General features: G+C 39.5%; 2 protein-coding genes and 1 long non-coding RNA gene across 3 annotated transcripts; 1 reads left to right on the top strand and 2 right to left on the bottom strand.

Moving 5' to 3' along the window:
- Positions 1-993: 993 nt before the first annotated feature.
- LOC131466222 (uncharacterized) lies at positions 994-3,341 on the bottom strand. Its single transcript, XR_009241400.1, has 3 exons — positions 2,956-3,341; positions 1,593-1,666; positions 994-1,130 (listed from the first exon to the last, which is right to left on the bottom strand). It is a non-coding gene; the product is annotated as an uncharacterized LOC131466222 (long non-coding RNA).
- Positions 3,342-4,560: 1,219 nt separating this feature from the next.
- On the top strand, positions 4,561-6,904 carry timm13 (translocase of inner mitochondrial membrane 13 homolog (yeast)). Its single transcript, XM_058639426.1, has 3 exons — positions 4,561-4,793; positions 5,393-5,461; positions 5,865-6,904. The coding sequence occupies exons 1-3, from the start codon at positions 4,674-4,676 to the stop codon at positions 5,961-5,963; spliced, it is 288 nt and encodes a 95-aa protein (XP_058495409.1). The 5' UTR covers positions 4,561-4,673; the 3' UTR covers positions 5,964-6,904.
- An 86-nt stretch (positions 6,905-6,990) lies between these two features.
- On the bottom strand, positions 6,991-16,276 carry tmprss9 (transmembrane serine protease 9). Its single transcript, XM_058639425.1, has 16 exons — positions 15,859-16,276; positions 14,078-14,290; positions 13,792-13,919; positions 13,644-13,711; positions 13,384-13,559; positions 13,219-13,263; positions 12,836-12,949; positions 12,517-12,682; positions 11,574-11,848; positions 11,189-11,331; positions 10,136-10,421; positions 9,913-10,029; positions 9,664-9,832; positions 9,307-9,572; positions 9,027-9,163; positions 6,991-7,632 (listed from the first exon to the last, which is right to left on the bottom strand). Exons 2-16 carry the CDS (start codon positions 14,193-14,195, stop codon positions 7,471-7,473), a joined length of 2,370 nt encoding a protein of 789 aa, XP_058495408.1. The 5' UTR covers positions 14,196-14,290; positions 15,859-16,276; the 3' UTR covers positions 6,991-7,470.
- Positions 16,277-16,680: the final 404 nt, after the last annotated feature.

Below are 16,680 nucleotides of genomic sequence, written 5' to 3'. Positions count from 1 at the left end.
AGAGAGAGAGACACATGCCATGACGGCAGTCTTGGCATGTTTCAGTGTGTAAATAAAGCCTTTGCACGCAGTAACAAAACAAAACAAAAAAATTAGATTATTGTAATGCCATTGTGTCAGGCATTGTAAATGTTAAGATGCAAATTAACTTTATAAATGGAGTGGACACGATTTACCCACAAAGATCATGTGGCAAAGGCCTTTAATACTTACCTGAAAAGGTACAAATTTTACCTGTTTTGAAAGAATTTGAATTTGCTTGTTGTCTAATTGGTGTGCATCTTGACAGTCTTGCAGCATAAATTTTGTTCACCTTTCTGGTGTAGTAAAGTCAATTGGAGTGTTAGTCTTGGTCCAAAGGTCAGATTAACGTCAGTCCAAGTCAGTCATCACACACACACACACACTCAACCAGAAAACTTAGTAGGAAAGACAGATCAGAAATTATAGACTGGCATGAACATCAAGACCAAGTACAGTCATGACACAGTGGCCATGAAGAATCAAGATTCAGGTTTAGAGCAGGTATAGTAATGGCACGGCGGCCAAGCAAGAAAGAAAAACTACACTTAACATTTGAAATTGAACTAAAACGCAATCTAATTAAGATGGACATGCAGTGATGTCGGTGCTCCTCTTGACTGATGCTAGAAGAAAAGTACAGGTTAGTTCACTTACTGTGCATGGACGCGGAAGGCACCCATGTTTGCCTATGTAAAATGACTATACGCGCAAGGCCAGACGTACAATGACACAAGTAGGCCACGAAGGCGCGGCCACAGTTAGCGATCAAGGCCTACTTGCATTAAGGGACGTATGGCCATACAAAGGCAATGGCAGGGCTGCCATCTAAAGCCAGGTACTGTGTTTGTAGATCACAAGGATCTATTTTAACGTTCTAGTGCTAACGGTAGATTAATGGCCACGATGGAAATGAGAGAAAAAAAAGCTCCATGTACAACCCTCAGCTATTTGACAGATGGAAAGAAAGCAGGAGAATAGAAAGAACGTGGCCATGTTGGACAATGAAGAGAGATGTAGGCACAGCGGCCAAGAAAGAGTGGGGACACAGCGGCCACCCAGAATTAAAGCATGACACCTACTCTTTGACGATCTTCATGAAGATCAATCTGGGGGAAAAAAAAACAAACAAAAAAATGTTTGAGTCCAGTCTCCAGCCTTGACAATGTTCAAGTTCATACCGTTACAGGTGTAAAATAACTAGGTAAGGTTTTCTAGAATGTGTTTGTATGAGGTACAGACAAGGTTCACCCAGCCTGAGATATAAAGACTCACTTTCAGTGAAAACATTGCTGCCAGAACAAATTCTATTCTAACAGTGAAACAAATAAATTAACATAATTACAAGTGATGTAGAATTAAGTTGATTAAGATTTAACGAATGCCTTTTAAATTCAAGTATAGAAATCTCAGTACCTCATACAGCCACACTCTTTAAATACACAAACTAACCTATATTATACATGTGTGATTAAATTAATATGGTATATTGCCATCAGTTAAATACTTTATGAAAATTAGCAATAACATTTTCAATGATGTAGTAAATTATCTCTAAAGGTGTCACTCACCTTTTTTTGACAGCCTCAGGCTTTTGTATATGGCGGGTCCGACCAGGTCTCCGTGAGCAGGAAGCAGGTTGTTCCTTTAAAAAAAAAAAAAAAAAAAAAAAAAAGGTTGCATTTTAATGACATTCAAAGTTTATAATTATAAAAGACATGTATAACCCTGTATCTGTTTTTAAACATGACCATGAGTGGATCAGTGAGTTAACATAGCCCAGCAGCCATTTTGATAATGGATTGGTTTAAGTGTTTGAGTTTCAGATTTTTTTTATTTTGTTAAATATCCTCATTTCTTTGCTCTATATAAGCAATCATTGAAACACATATAATTTATATATAACATACATACAACTGAATTTAGAAACAGTGAACCACATTTACCATTATATGGACCAAACCAGGTTAATGAAAATGCAGCCCCATTTAAACCAATGATTTAACTGCTGTAACCAGACAAAACGGCGACCAATTCAGATAACTGGCGGACAATAAGGCACAGCTTGAATATTAAGGGTAAGGTTTGACAGATTTGAGTGGTTTGGTGCCATACAAGCTATAAACACGCATCATTACTGCTCAAAATGGGGTTGTGAGGAGATTTGGAGAGTGAGAGGAGATCTGGAGATTTGGAGAGTGATTGTTATGGGGAGTACAAGCAATCAGCGGCGTTTGGGATAATTTTTTTCTTATACCACCAAAACAGATATAATGCAGTCCATAGCCGACATTCTGTTTCCATTATTGAATTTGATTTTTCATTTTTAAATGGGTCTTAAATGTACTATTAATTGTAGCCTGCCACAGTGGAAAAATACTATTCTAAATAAATAAAAACCTATGAATACAAATAACCGGTCTGCATCTGTGAATTAACATTACTCCTCAACCATACAAGTCCTCCAATGACTGGAGTAAAACACTTAACACAAAAATTATCTTTCTTTCATGATCATTTGCAAAGTAGGAAGGATCTCTTACCCTGTTATGGACATTTAGTAGTTTAATTAATTAAACTGTACTAATTTAACTAAACCCTTAACCAACATTTAACCTTTCATATCATTTAGATTATTATTTGGCTTAATCTGGGATGTTTTACAGTATGGGCAAGTATGAATGAACAAAACACTTGAATGACCACGCAGTCTTTTCTAAACTCTTATTGCTGACATGTGATTGAAACAGTGTCAGTGCTTTAGTCGCGCTCTTGGGTGGTTGTTATGGCTTCAGTTGTCCACCAGATGTCAGCGTCACTGAAGCGGTGAAGCTTTGAATCTTTTTCGACACACTTGTTAGCAAAGCCTCCGTGCTTCATAAGGCTTCACTTGCCCACCACTACCACTAAGATAAATTGACAAAAGTTACTCACCATTCTGGACGGGTCATCAATCTGGACCAGGTCGAACACGCCACCCCGGAGCGCCTTGCTGCGTTTTTATACAGGAGCTAATGCGCTAATCCACATTTTCGGCGTCTGGCGTCACGCAGCGGTAGTTTTCTTTTTTTCTCTTCTTTCTTTTTTGAGGTTTTAGGGCGGTTGGCGCATTACCGCCACAAGTTGCCTCCTCCCGCAACAGTTTCATTTGCGACACTTTTTTCGCGTCTTTTTTATATCGTTCCACGGCTCGTGCAGCTTCTCTTCATAGTAACATCACAGACCTGTTGGCTGGAGGGAGATTAAATAAGAAGAGGAGGAGGAAGCAATCAGCGGTCATCAGCTGATTGAAAAACACCTGCGTGAAGACGAGCAGGTGTGTTGCGTCAAACAACGATTTGGTGCATTACCGCCACCATCTGGTATGGAGTGTGGATCGAAATGTTGATCTAACTGAATTATTACTTATAAGTAAAATAATAAAATAAATAATAATTATATATACATATATGTACTACAAAACTACAAAACACAAAATAACAGCAACCTATATACGCATACATACACATACACCTATTCATACACACACACACACACACACATACATCCTATATCCTCCCAATGAACTTTGTGGTTTTAAGAAACTGAAGTAATATCTTGTAACACTCACTCCGGTTCTTCCACAATGCATCTACTTATTCCAATTCTTCATCAATGTCTCTCAACTAATTAATCATTACTTCTCTCTCCCTTTGGTATTTCTCACATTGTGTTCTAATGTGATGAATGGATTCCTCCTGCCCACAGTGATCACATCTGTCTGTATTGTGATTATTGATGAGAAATAATGTGTTGTTCAGTCCTGTATGGCCAAATCTGATCCTCGATATTATATTTTCCTCTTTCCTGCTTCTTTCCGTGTGCCTAGCCACTCCCACTTTTCTTTGGATACTGTAAAATCATCTTCCTTTCCTCTCCTCCTCCCATTGTTTTTGCCATCTCTCCTTTAGTTTTTGTTTAATGATGCTGTTCATTTCTGTTTTGCTTAATTTTATTGTTAAATCTATATTATTATGTCCTGTTGCTGCTTCTTTTTTTTCTTTTTTTTTACTACTCAACATTTTTTCCATATGCAATCATACAGAGAACAAATACACAACAATCACAAAGCAAATGTTTTCACTCCACCTTGATCTTCAAATCCAAATCATATTACACACACAGCAGGCATCCGATATAAATAATTAAAGCACATGTACAATCATCCATGTTTTAACACAATATTACTACAACAAATACTCGGTGGAAGACAATTCCTCCATGTTGAGGTAATTGAGAGTTTTCTCTGTAGCTGTAGTTATTACAGGTGCCCATGTAACAGAGAAAGCTTGTAGCTTGTAGTTTTTCACTTTTCACGTATAAAGTCCTTAATAAGCACAACAAAAACAACTTTTAATGTATGTAATTGCCGTATTGAATATTTATTCTGCTCACTACTTGTGATAAATTACTGCATTGGCGTATCCATGTCTACACTCGGAAAACTACATTTCCCTTAAGACTGAAAGCCGTACACGGAAATGACGTATGGAGTTTTCCGCCGCCGTCAAGGGCATTGAAAACTGCATTAACGTTAGCGTAGCTGCAACTCTCCACACGTGTTTTCTGTCAGTCCCTTAAAGTTCTCATTCTCAGTATCGACATCGGTGGAGATGGACGGGTTCGGTTCAGACTTCTCAGCGGGAGCATCCGGCGGTAAAATGGACCCCGGCACCATCATGGAGCAAGTGAAGGTGCAGATCGCGGTAGCTAACGCTCAGGAGCTGCTGCAGGTAAGTCAGAGGTGCTAAGCTAACATGACTAGCCTATGGAAACTAATCTAGTATGATGATAAACTAATTAAAGTTTCCTGTTGCAATGTTTACATAGAAATTTGAAATCGCATCAATGACACATTACTTGTGTAAACATGTTCAATGCTGTTGACACAAAGACTGTTACGTTCATAATCGATTCATCTCTCAATCATGTTTTTTTCGATTAATGAATTAGTTTGTCAGTTTAATAATAGTGGTGAAAAATGTCGCTCATTGTTTCGTTTATTTCGTTATTTCGGTATTTTCCTCTCATAGATTTAGTTTAGTTTAGTTTAGTTTAGTTTAGTTTATTTGTCATAGGCTGTCAAAGAAATCCTCATTGACGAAGCTGAAATCAGAGAACTTGCTATTATGTACACTTAAACAATTCATCTAACATTGTAGCCTTGCATGCAGTTTAGTGAGCAATTGATAACCAATGAGTTGTTACTGAAAAACCATGACTTGACTACCAGATGTATGTTGTACTTACAGTAATTTCAATACTTCTTAAGCCTCAGCTGTCTATAATAAACTAACTGTGATGATTAACAATATCTCCCTTTATGTTCCAGAGAATGACAGATAAATGCTTCAAGAAGTGTATAGGTAAACCTGGAAGTACACTGGACAACTCTGAGCAGGTGGGTGTGCACCTTCTGTCACCTTCTGTGCTAGTAAAGTACATTTACATTGGGCTTTAAACAAGTTATGTTGTTCAGTCATGTTCTGTACATTGAATTTTGTAGAAACTGAATTAAGGAAAATGCTTGAAATGTCAAAAGGGGTAATTTTATTCAAACATCAAAGGTATCATTGTGAGCATCATACTCCCAACAAAACAGGAAAAAAAGATATATTTTGCCAAATCCATTTTCAACATCTAACACTCATTTAAATGTAGCTTTCTGTTATAGTATATTGAATATTGCAGGGCTTTGAAAAAGTTCTTTGTAGTTGTAATTAACAGTTTCTTCACTTTTTTTGACATTTTCTAGATGAAATAGGTCTGATCCTTTTGTAACCTTGTTGCTTTTGGCCTCACAGAAATGTATTGCCATGTGTATGGACCGGTATATGGACGCCTGGAACACCGTGTCCCGAACATACAACTCCAGATTACAGAAGGAAAGGGCTCACATGTGAACATCCATGCCCTTCTTGAGACCATTGCTGACACAGAAGGAGCACCTTCCACCATCAGAGGTCATGAGCATCATACCTCAGACAGGCGGGGAGAGCCTGTGGACTCTAGCCATAACACTGTCTTTGTGAACATTTTCATTCTGCTCTGAGGAACAGCTCACAATCCAAGATTGACTAATTATGTTTTTATGTTAACGATCATTTAATTTCCTGGTTGATATGTTAAAAAAACAACACTTTTTTTTTTACAGCGTTGTGATATGTCCATGCTGTGAAAGCAAACTGCAGCACCATGGCATTTGTTTTTTGGTATATTTATAACATAATATGTTCAGTACAGTCAGACTTCAACATAAACATGTCATTCAGTTTCATATATTCCTGCCATAAAGGTTGATTTGAATTGTTTTGGTCGCAACAGTTTAACCTTAAAACACAATCAGCAGTGTGCCACCATTTATTTTCTATTCCTAATGACATTCTGCTCTGAAAAACACTCTGTGAGAATAAGCAACAACACAACTGGCTTTTTTCTACACATGCTGCTACTCTGAAAGACCTACTTAAAATCAGCAGGGAGAACTGAGGAACACATTGGTGTTTTCACAACCATGAACCTGACATTCACAAGCTTCTTAACAGTCTGCTATCACAGTACGCCTGGAGAACAAAACAGTTTTGTCTGACCTGTTTTCTAGTTGTCACTCTATATGCTGCCCTCCACAGTAGTGGGCTTGTTTGAGCAGGGTCTGCCTTGCTGTAGATGGGGTACTGAACCATTCCTAGTTTTTTGTGTGCAGTTCATGGGCTGTCTGGAAACCAGAATCTTTTTTTCCCCCTCTATCTTGCTGAGTTTGTGTCTGGAAGTAAGACCCAGACAAGCATGTGAGCAATATTTGAAATATAACGATTATCAGGAGAATAAAGCTCATCAAACAGGTCGTCTTGTTTCTATGTAATAAGTGTCTATCGATGAATGAAATGTCAACCTTTACCCAATTCAAGTTTAAAAAAGAATTAAAAGCTAATTCCACTACCACCATCTCACACAGGATTATTTTCCCCAGAAAATCCCACCCACAAATAGCAATTTATAACATTGGAACTTTTCCCTATTTTCCAAGAACAGATACAAAAAGACAAGGAAATGTACCCATAAATGAACCATGTATATTCTGAGCCCCACACACAATGAAAAAAAAAAGTATCAGGAAAATAAATAACTGAAATAAATACTTTCAGTCATGCTTTTTTTCCATCTGGATTCTCTGTGTTCCCTTAGTACATGTTGAAAAAGAATTTCAGATGACAGTACAGGATACAAACCGTAACCTTAACACGAATAGATCAGACAATTCAATACTTTGGTATCAGAATATCTGTGTGGCTTTTAGCATGACTTAAGTCCATGTACAGTACAATGCTCGGGAGAGGATGTATTGAGAAAGTCCACTGTGTCCACATGGATTGCCATTTCCTTGCTACTACGGCTGAATTTTTAAAACCTTCAGAAAGGCACGTAAGTGGATATCCATTTCCTGACAGCTGTCACTCGAGTGTAAACCCCTGGAAAACCTATTCGCCCACATCCATGTCCCCAGCTGGTCACTCCAGCAATAAACCACTGGCCAGAGGGCTGGCGACAAGTCAGCGGTCCGCCAGAGTCTCCCTGGATGAAGGAAGGACAGGAGGGAGAAAGACCAACAGTGCAGTTACAGACATGGACAAATATGTATTATTTAAATCATCATATTAATGTAAATGGTCTGTATTTATCAGTGTTGTAACAAAGCACAAATACTGTGTTACTGTAAATACACGTATCTGTACTTTATTTATATTCTAGCATTTTACTCCACTACATTTCCTCTAACTATATTTGTTACTTGTTACTACCAAATAAAATCACAAGAAGAAGAGTTGGTAATGGTCTGTATTTATTGTACATAGAGCTTTTCTAGTCTTGATGAGCTGCTTTTACACTATAGTTTTGCCATTCACACACTGAACCCACAACCTTCCAGTTGAAAGACAACTTGCCCTACCACTGAGCCACCATGACTCAATCTTAACTCCTCACGTTTTTAATACTTTTACTTCTAAAACTAGATGTACTAAAAATACATTTTATATAAGAAAATTACTTTTGAAACTTAAGTACAGTAAATGTCATATACTTTAAGACTTTAGTAATTAATAAGTAAGTGATATTTTAAAAAGTGACTTGTAATTGTCTGGTACTTTTACTCAAGTATCCTTAGGTACTTTATACAAGACTGGTATTGATATAGCCATTTTCTCGTTTTAATGATCACTCAAATCTGATAGTTTTTGCCATTCATAGAGTGCGTCTACACTATGTGCAGCTGGGAATCAAACTCACAACCTTCCACCACTGAGCTACCGTTGCTCTGGTATCAAACTTCCTGCTGATGTTCATATTTGTTTGTTTGTTTGTTCCCCACTACAATTTGTATGCGAGTGCTCTTCCACTGGAGGAGCTCTGACCTCACACTCCTCACATGTTTTTTTTTTCTTTGTCAGTTTTTCACATGTTTCACATGTTCTCAGTCACTATTTTCTAACATATATAATATGTGAAGAGGAGAACCTCTGCATGTGCTTTACATGCATTTTAAGGAGGCGTGTGAAAATGAGAGAGTCAGAAAGACTAAAAAGAGAAAACTAAGAGAATGACATTTGGATCACTGCGAAGATGCCAGGTGCTCTGACCGAGACAGGAATGCATGTGGTTTTCCTTACTTAAGATTACAGAGAAGGAGCAGGTGAGACGGGGTGTGCTGTATTTTTAGGAAATAAAAGTCTACTCAGATAAGCATCTCTCATAGGAGTGCTTCAATATTTCAAAACAAGCAACACTTGATTTTCTTCATCAACTGTTATTTTTGTAACCATGACATGCTTTTACATTCATTTTTTAAAGAAATCATCTGCTGTAAAAGATTTCCATGTCCCTTCTTTCCAAAGTATTATTATAATCTTGACAAACAATCAGCCAGATGTCTGGACCATTTCCATACTGTGAATTGTTTTTTTTCTTACCAAACAGGTGTCCCTGCCTCCCCCCATGTATCCAGCACACATCATGTTGGGAGTCAGCACATTTCCATACGACTGCTGGCAGCCTGCCTGGTCAATGATGTTCACTGCAGCTTTCTGCAGTAGGTTGGTCAAGGAACCTGGTGAATAGAACAATAATAATAATAATGTTTTCATATATTTACCCACTTCACTTAACTGAGATACTATCCATGTAAACAATGGTTTCCATGTTCTTTATGGCACAAAGCTGTTTGTACAATGCATTGTTGTCTTCACTCACCTCCTTCCCTCATGGATCCCCAGCCTGTGATGTAGCACTCTGCATTGTTCAGGAAGTGGTGCACAGGTGAGGGGAGACAGACTGACTGGATGGTGTAGGACACGGGTGCAGCCGCTGTCAGCTCCAGCAGAGCCACATCGTAGTCCATGTTGGTGCTATTAAAAGCCGGGTGAATGATGACCCTCTGAATGGGAATGACCAGAGCTCCGACCCCTGAGCGCAGCACTGACCCCAGGCTCACAGCCCAGTTTGTGGGGCTAAGATCACTGTTGGTGTAGATGTAAATAAAAGAGCATGTAGTTTCAACACAATAATGAAGGACGATGAGTGTTCAGATCTAGAATAATGACACAGTACCTTTTGAAGCAGTGCGCTGCAGTCATTAACCATTTGCCATGAATGAGTGTGGCGCCACAGCGATGAAGTCTCTGATGCTGTAGACTACCAATCCAAGGCCACTCTCCTCTTCGAGCTGTTACTCCACCAACAATCCGATGGGAGCCCAACGCAGGACGCAATCCACAATCTGAAACAAAAACACCCATCAGAGGTGCTTCGTTTTTAATTACAAGTGTAGTCTTCTTTATAAATTTGATTTAAACATACCACAATTTCTTTCATCTTCCTGGTTGGGGCAGTCTGGTACTCCATCACACTCTGGGTTTACCTTGCCAATGCATGATGTGGTGCTACACTGAAAGTTTCCAGTGCAGTTCTGAATGACTGGGAGACAATAGAGTTCGGATATTAAAATAAAACCAAATTCATTATTTTTTTATATTTGAGATATTATATCTATTTTTTCAAATTTTTAAAGCTATGATATTACCAGATGGTGTTTGTGCAGAAAATGCGTCCATGGCTATCGTCATAGGTACATGCGGCTTATTAAAGCTCACTTCTTCCTCAGTTACTGGCACCGTGGGGACATGCTGGAAATAATAAGGGACCAAGCTGGGATCTGTGTGGCTTAGAATCCAGTTGTGGAGCCTGGTGACCCGGGTATAAACCCCAGGCCTGTTGATCTGGGCACAGCCCACACCCCAGCTCACCACCCCTGCCAGGAAGAACTTTCCTGAGGCTCCCACACATACCAGAGGTCCACCAGAGTCACCCTGCAGGGAAAACACGAAAAGAGTTGATCATAAATGTCCTATCCGGGCTGTGTGTCATAAGTTTATTTAATTCAATGATAGCCAAAATTAAAACAAGCCTCCATATATGCAGACATTATTTTTATTGTACAAGCCTATGGGCTGTGTAATGATCTGGGGTTGCTTCAGTAAGGTCTAGGGGTGTGCCCAAAATAAATGATGTCAGCTGACCACCTTAGTATAGTGAATGACCAGGTGACAAAAGATGATCCAAGATGACAAAACCAGGATTCACTGGGCTCAAAAAATGAGAGAATGAGAATCTGAGATTTTCATTTGAGATGAAACCATTGAGAATCTGAGATTTTCTGAAGAGAATTTCACACAATGGTCCAACCGTATCATGAACACAATATACTGGCAAATAATTAATGCAAGAGCAAATTGAAACAAAAGTTAACATATAGAAGTGATGCCATGGCGAATGCATGCCGTCATCAAGGCTAAAGCTAGTCTAGCTGCAAATATTTGAGTTTTTGTGCATTGTCGTTTGTCTGTCACAGTACCAGCACACATCACCATGTTATTCTAATAACAAAAACAACATATGCGCCACTATCTTTATGGTGGGGCCAGTTTTGATCCTACTCATAGCTCCAAATAAGAAAGAAAATGAAAGCCCAAACTCTGCCCCAAGACAAGAAAGTGTAATAAAATGGAAATTGATAACTACTGCTATTGTAATAATATGTGAAGAGTTATCGTACAGGCACAGAAATAGCACTGACCTGACATGAGTCCACCTTGCCCTGCAGGAACCCGGCACACATCATATTGCGAGTAACAGCACCTCTGTACACAGACGACTTATTGCACACCTTTGAGTCGATGATTTTCACCACTGCCCTCTGAAGTGTAGGAGGCACCGCAGCTACACAAGAGCATACAGCAAGTGAATTACTCCTTACATGCTAATCATATAACAAGAACAATACTAATAATGTATGTATGATTTCTGACTTTTGTCATGCCTCATCATGGTATTGATAGAGCAAAGAAATGTTACGATAACTTGTTCTTTATGAATGATACAGTGTCTGTCAATCAGTTCATTTCCACATTAAACTCTTTCTCTGATGTTGTGTTGTGGTGCACCTCTGTGTGCAGACTCACGGTTAAACTGGTGCAATGCTCCCCAACCCGACACCATACAGTTCTGGCCTGGAGAAAAGACATGAGATGGGGAGGGCAAGCAGACTGGCTGGACGTAAGAACTGAAGGTGAGCGGGGTCTCAAGCTCCAGCACAGTTATATCATTGTCAGTGGTCATAGGGTTGTAGTCTGGAGACACAACCAGTGATTTGATGTTAATCGTCTTGGACTCCGACTCCTCACCGCTCACCAGACTGGCTCCGACCAGGGCCGTCCAGTCTCTTGGGTCACTGTCCCTAAACACAAAAAAGAAGACAGAAAAAAGGTTAAAATATACCTTTGTGTCACTTGGGCAGGATGGTGTGGCAGTGGGTAAGACCGCTGTCTCACAGATTAGGTTATGGGCTTGAATCTGCCATGACTGGAGTTCATTATTACTAAGTTCATTTGACCTCCTTTTTATTGTTTTAATTAGCAACTTTATTTACTGTGGATTTTTATGACGTGTCATTATTGTTGTTTCTATGTTATAAAGATGTGGGGAAGCCCCATCTTGCAAAAGGTCAGCTACTACTGGACACATACTTATGTATGTGTGTATACTTTATATATGTATATATGTGTATATGTATATGTATAGATATACATATATATATATATTTACTTAATAAACTGTAAATACAGTTTATTGTATATAAATAATGTTTTAGTTTTTTTCTTTTTAAGTTTTATTGGCATGGAGAAAATTGAATTTCACTGCAGAGATCACATGTTATCCTTGAATCCTCATTGGCTGCAGCCTTCATGTTCACCCTAAAAATACAGTGGTATAGTGTATGCGAGTCCCTCAATGTATAGAAAATGTTATATTAATGGATTGAAATGAACATATACAGTATAACTGTGCCTTGATTTAAACTTCAAAACTCCTCACTGTCTTGGAAATATGATGCCCGATACCTACCTTTCAAAGCAGTGTGCTGCACTGACCAGCCAGCGTTCACTGATGATGGACGCTCCACAGGTGTGGCGTCCATGGAAGCGCAGACTGACCTGCCATGGCAGCTCACCTTGCTGAGCATCCTCCCCACCAACCACACGATTCCCCATGACAGGACGGGTCCCACAGGCTGAGGAGAGAAGTGCAATCGTTAGGGTTAGGATGTATTGCAGGAACTGTGATTTAAAAAAAAAAAAAAAAAAATTTAAAACCAGAAATAACTAAAGAAAAAGAGAATTATGGGTCTTGAATAGACGGAAGTAAAATGTATAGTTTCCCTCACCACAACGAGCCTCGTCGGATCCATCTGCACAGTCACGGATGGAGTCACACTCTGGATTTAATTTGGTGACACATTCTCCATTGTCACAAGTGAAAGTGTTGTCAGGACACCTGGCTGTAGACAAACACACACAATTATGAGTAGACAATTGGGGAGGAAGAATCAAAATAAAGAATAAAACACTAAAGATGTTTGAAAATAAAACAGTACAATCTGTGCAGAGGAAACCCCAGATCTGTATCAAATAATGTGTAATATTGATTTTCCCAAACGGTCTCTGAGTTACTTCTCATTCATTCAGGTCAGGGTTATCAAGAAAACATTGACTCAATGTGATGTGGGTTCACAAAAGGTCAGAAAGGGTCATTTTCCCCATGACTCACCTGTCATGTCATCTCCAATGACATAAAATGATTTCCCACTGGCACCTAAGGAAAGAAGTGCAACACATTAGATCCTGATGAGACTGCGGAGTGCTTGTCACTCCCTCTGCACACATCCACTTTTAGAACCTCAGTCAGTCAGACTGTAGTCTTTACTATACCTACCGAGTAAGATGATAGCATTGATCTGTCCAAATTCTGGCACCTCTAGCGGTTTCCCGTGCATTAATGAGCCGAACCCTGCTCTCAGCAAGTCCTGAATGAAACTGTCTGAATACTGCTGGATCTTGGAGACCCTGAAGACCAGTCTTAACGTCACCATCACCCCATCATTAATGTTACTGGGAAGGAAGAGCAATAACACAACAATTATTAAATCTATTCAATCTAGATTCTTTTTTTTGGATCTACCTGCTTGTACTTACCCATAGGAAACAATATTACAATCAACATAGTGACGTGATATTGATGAAGCAGTGAAGACATTCTCTATCTATAAAACAGAGACAATTCAAGTTTTAGGACAACAGAGGAAACATTGACCTCTCATGAGGGTGATAGTCTGTTACTTACCTTTGACTTCAAAACTGAAGACAGTACTATGGAGAAACCAGAGTTTTCATCCTGTAAAACAGGATCATACTTCAGACCCTTCAGCTCCACCGTATCCATGAAATAATGCTCCTCCTGCACCAGGTATGCTGGCAACGACAGAGGGGAAAAGGTTATGGCATCTGTGATTAAAGAATGTGGGAGTTTCATAAGGCTTAGGGGATAATATTTGATCTGTTTCAAAACAGGGATTTACCAATTAGACTAAATTCAACTAAGTATCAGACAGTACTGTTTGTGGACCCACCGATCAACAGGCCAACAAAGGCTCCAATAACCAGGAAGAAGAGCAGCAGGGCTACAAAGCTGCTCCTGTAGCAGGCAGGGGACGAAACCCACTGCCCTCCATCCTTCTTCCCCTCCATGTTGGATTCACAGCCTCCAACCTCACAACTCACATTCCACTGACTCCAGCATCATCATCATCATCATCATAGTCGACTGACAAAATAATCCAGGCCTGGAAAAGACACAGTAACAAAAAATGGCACTGATGGTGGTACATTATACAACCATGCAATAGGCGAGGTTAAGGGATATGGAACATTCTGCCAGATCATCTTGTAAAGATATCACCATTACAATTAAGAAAGAAAGAAAGTTATTTTGCAATCCTCCATCACATTTCTATAGTTAGTATTTCTACGGTTAGTATTGTTGGACTGAATTGGGATTCTACATGCTATTGTACACATTATATCATACCTAAAGCTTAATAAAAAATTGGTTAACTTTCCTCAAGCAGCATGGATAACTAAAATCAATAAATACTGATTAATGAACAGGGACTTTTCAAAGGATTCTAGTGGCCCGAGGCAAAGGCGACCTGCAATTGCTGCACCTAACCAAACTGACTATACATCCCACATGACTGACAAACCCATTTTCGGCTGCTCCAAATTAAACCTTTGGCAGCTGAGTTTTAAATTCAACAACACCAACCATTCATTTATTGCTTTATCCTCCACATGAGGCCTGCTGGAGCTAATCCCAGCTGACATAAGAAGGGGGTAGTACACTCCTGGGCCAATTCACTGTCACATTCTCACCTACAGTCAATTTCAGATTGTCTAATTAATTAACCTCTGCATGTTTTGTTTTTGGACTTATGGGAAGAAACCAGAGAACTAGGAGAAACACACTGGGAGAACATGCAAACTCCATGCAGAAAGCCCCATTACTGAAAGTCCTTCTTGTTCTTGGGGGTAAGGTGAGCTTTGTTTCAGGCGCCCAAAGCACTTCTTAGTTTGTATGTTGGTGTTGAAGCTTTTAGCAGCAAGCTTAGAGGCCCAGGACCTCTTTAGTGGGTTTCTGACCCTGGTGGTGTCATATAGCCCATCATATAATTTGCTGTGGAGTAACATACTGTAATCATTCATTCTTAGGGACCCCTCTCAGCTTGGGGCCCCAGGCACTGGTCTGCAATACCTCTGAATAATACAGATTATATACTCCATAATCCCCAAACATGAGTACACATGACTGCATTTTATACAAACATTCTAAAACAGGTTACTGGTTTTGGTGGTGCTAGTAAACATAAGATTACCAAAAACAATGACATTGTAGTTAAATGGTGGGACACATTTATGTGATTAGCCTGTACATTTATTATTTCCTTTTTAACTGTTTTTTTTATATTATTATTGTGTTGTTTATTTATGTGTAAGCTACTGGAATTTCCAAGGGATAATAAACTATATATCTATGGTAAATCAAGTTTCGAGTATCAACAGCCACATTTTTAAAAAAGCTAAAGCACAAAAACGTTCAATGTTCAAACATGAAACCGTGATGTCTGTTGCTGCTTCAGGTGAGCGTAAACGAGACTATGGTGGCCATGTTACAAATCAGATGTGGAGAAAGATCACAAAAAAACCAAAAAAAAAGGTCTAACATTAACATATTTGAATAAGTCAATTCAGCGCCTGATGTGAGAGTAGCTGAGTGGACACGGTAAATACAGGCGCGTCTCACTGTGGCACATTGAACAATACAGGCTTTATGTTCTGAGGCAAATTCACTCACCTCCGTCTTTTCTCATTCCTCTCAACAATGATATTCACCACATACCACAGTCCTCCGCGTGAGACTGGCCCAGTGCACATCCATGGATGGGAGAAGTCAGGAGTAGATGCAGCGGAAAAGAGCCGCTATATTTGTTCCACCTGCCGAGGGGCGTGCCGTGCGCTTCCCGCAAGTAACTCACCTTTATAGTTTACTTTACTAAGTGCTCTCGGCTGCAGAAATCCCCGGCCGACCCTCCACCTATCCGCCCTGATCCCCTTGGCTACACCTTTATGTGCACAGGCATTTCTACTGTCATCTCAGGGATTTCCATGGTGATGCCAGGTTAAAAAAAACAAAACGAGCATTAGACTCATTTACGCAACGCACAAAGGAGAAAAGTAATAATGAATATTGGAAAGAGTGTGTATAAATCAATCCCCAGGCTCTTCAGTGGAGCTCAGTAACTACCTGTCCTGTCTGTGCTCCATTGACACAGTGACTGAGCAGCAGAGGAGGAGCTAAGCCTCCAGGAATTCAGCGTTTTTTACTTTAGGAAGTAGAAGTTTCCTGGGCTCTCCAACACCTGTAAATGTACCTGGATCCTTTTACAAAGATTACATAGATTACAGCCTCCACCTCATGTGTCTTAATCATGACCATATTCACCTACAGCTCTTAAGGATGACAGGGTGAGAAAGATAGACCTTTAACTTACCAACTTGTGTTTTAGTGGCAGCTTTTCATTTCTAATTACACAGATCCAAACTAAACAGCACCTGTCAACTTAAATACAAACCCTTTGATCTTTACCTCACTTCCTTACCTTAAAGCACTTAATAC

Source organism: Solea solea, chromosome 9 (assembly GCF_958295425.1).
Source record: "Solea solea chromosome 9, fSolSol10.1, whole genome shotgun sequence".
NCBI lineage: Eukaryota > Metazoa > Chordata > Actinopteri > Pleuronectiformes > Soleidae > Solea > Solea solea.
The sequence above is the reverse complement of the archived record's forward strand: the minus strand, read 5'-3'. Positions and strand labels throughout refer to the sequence as shown.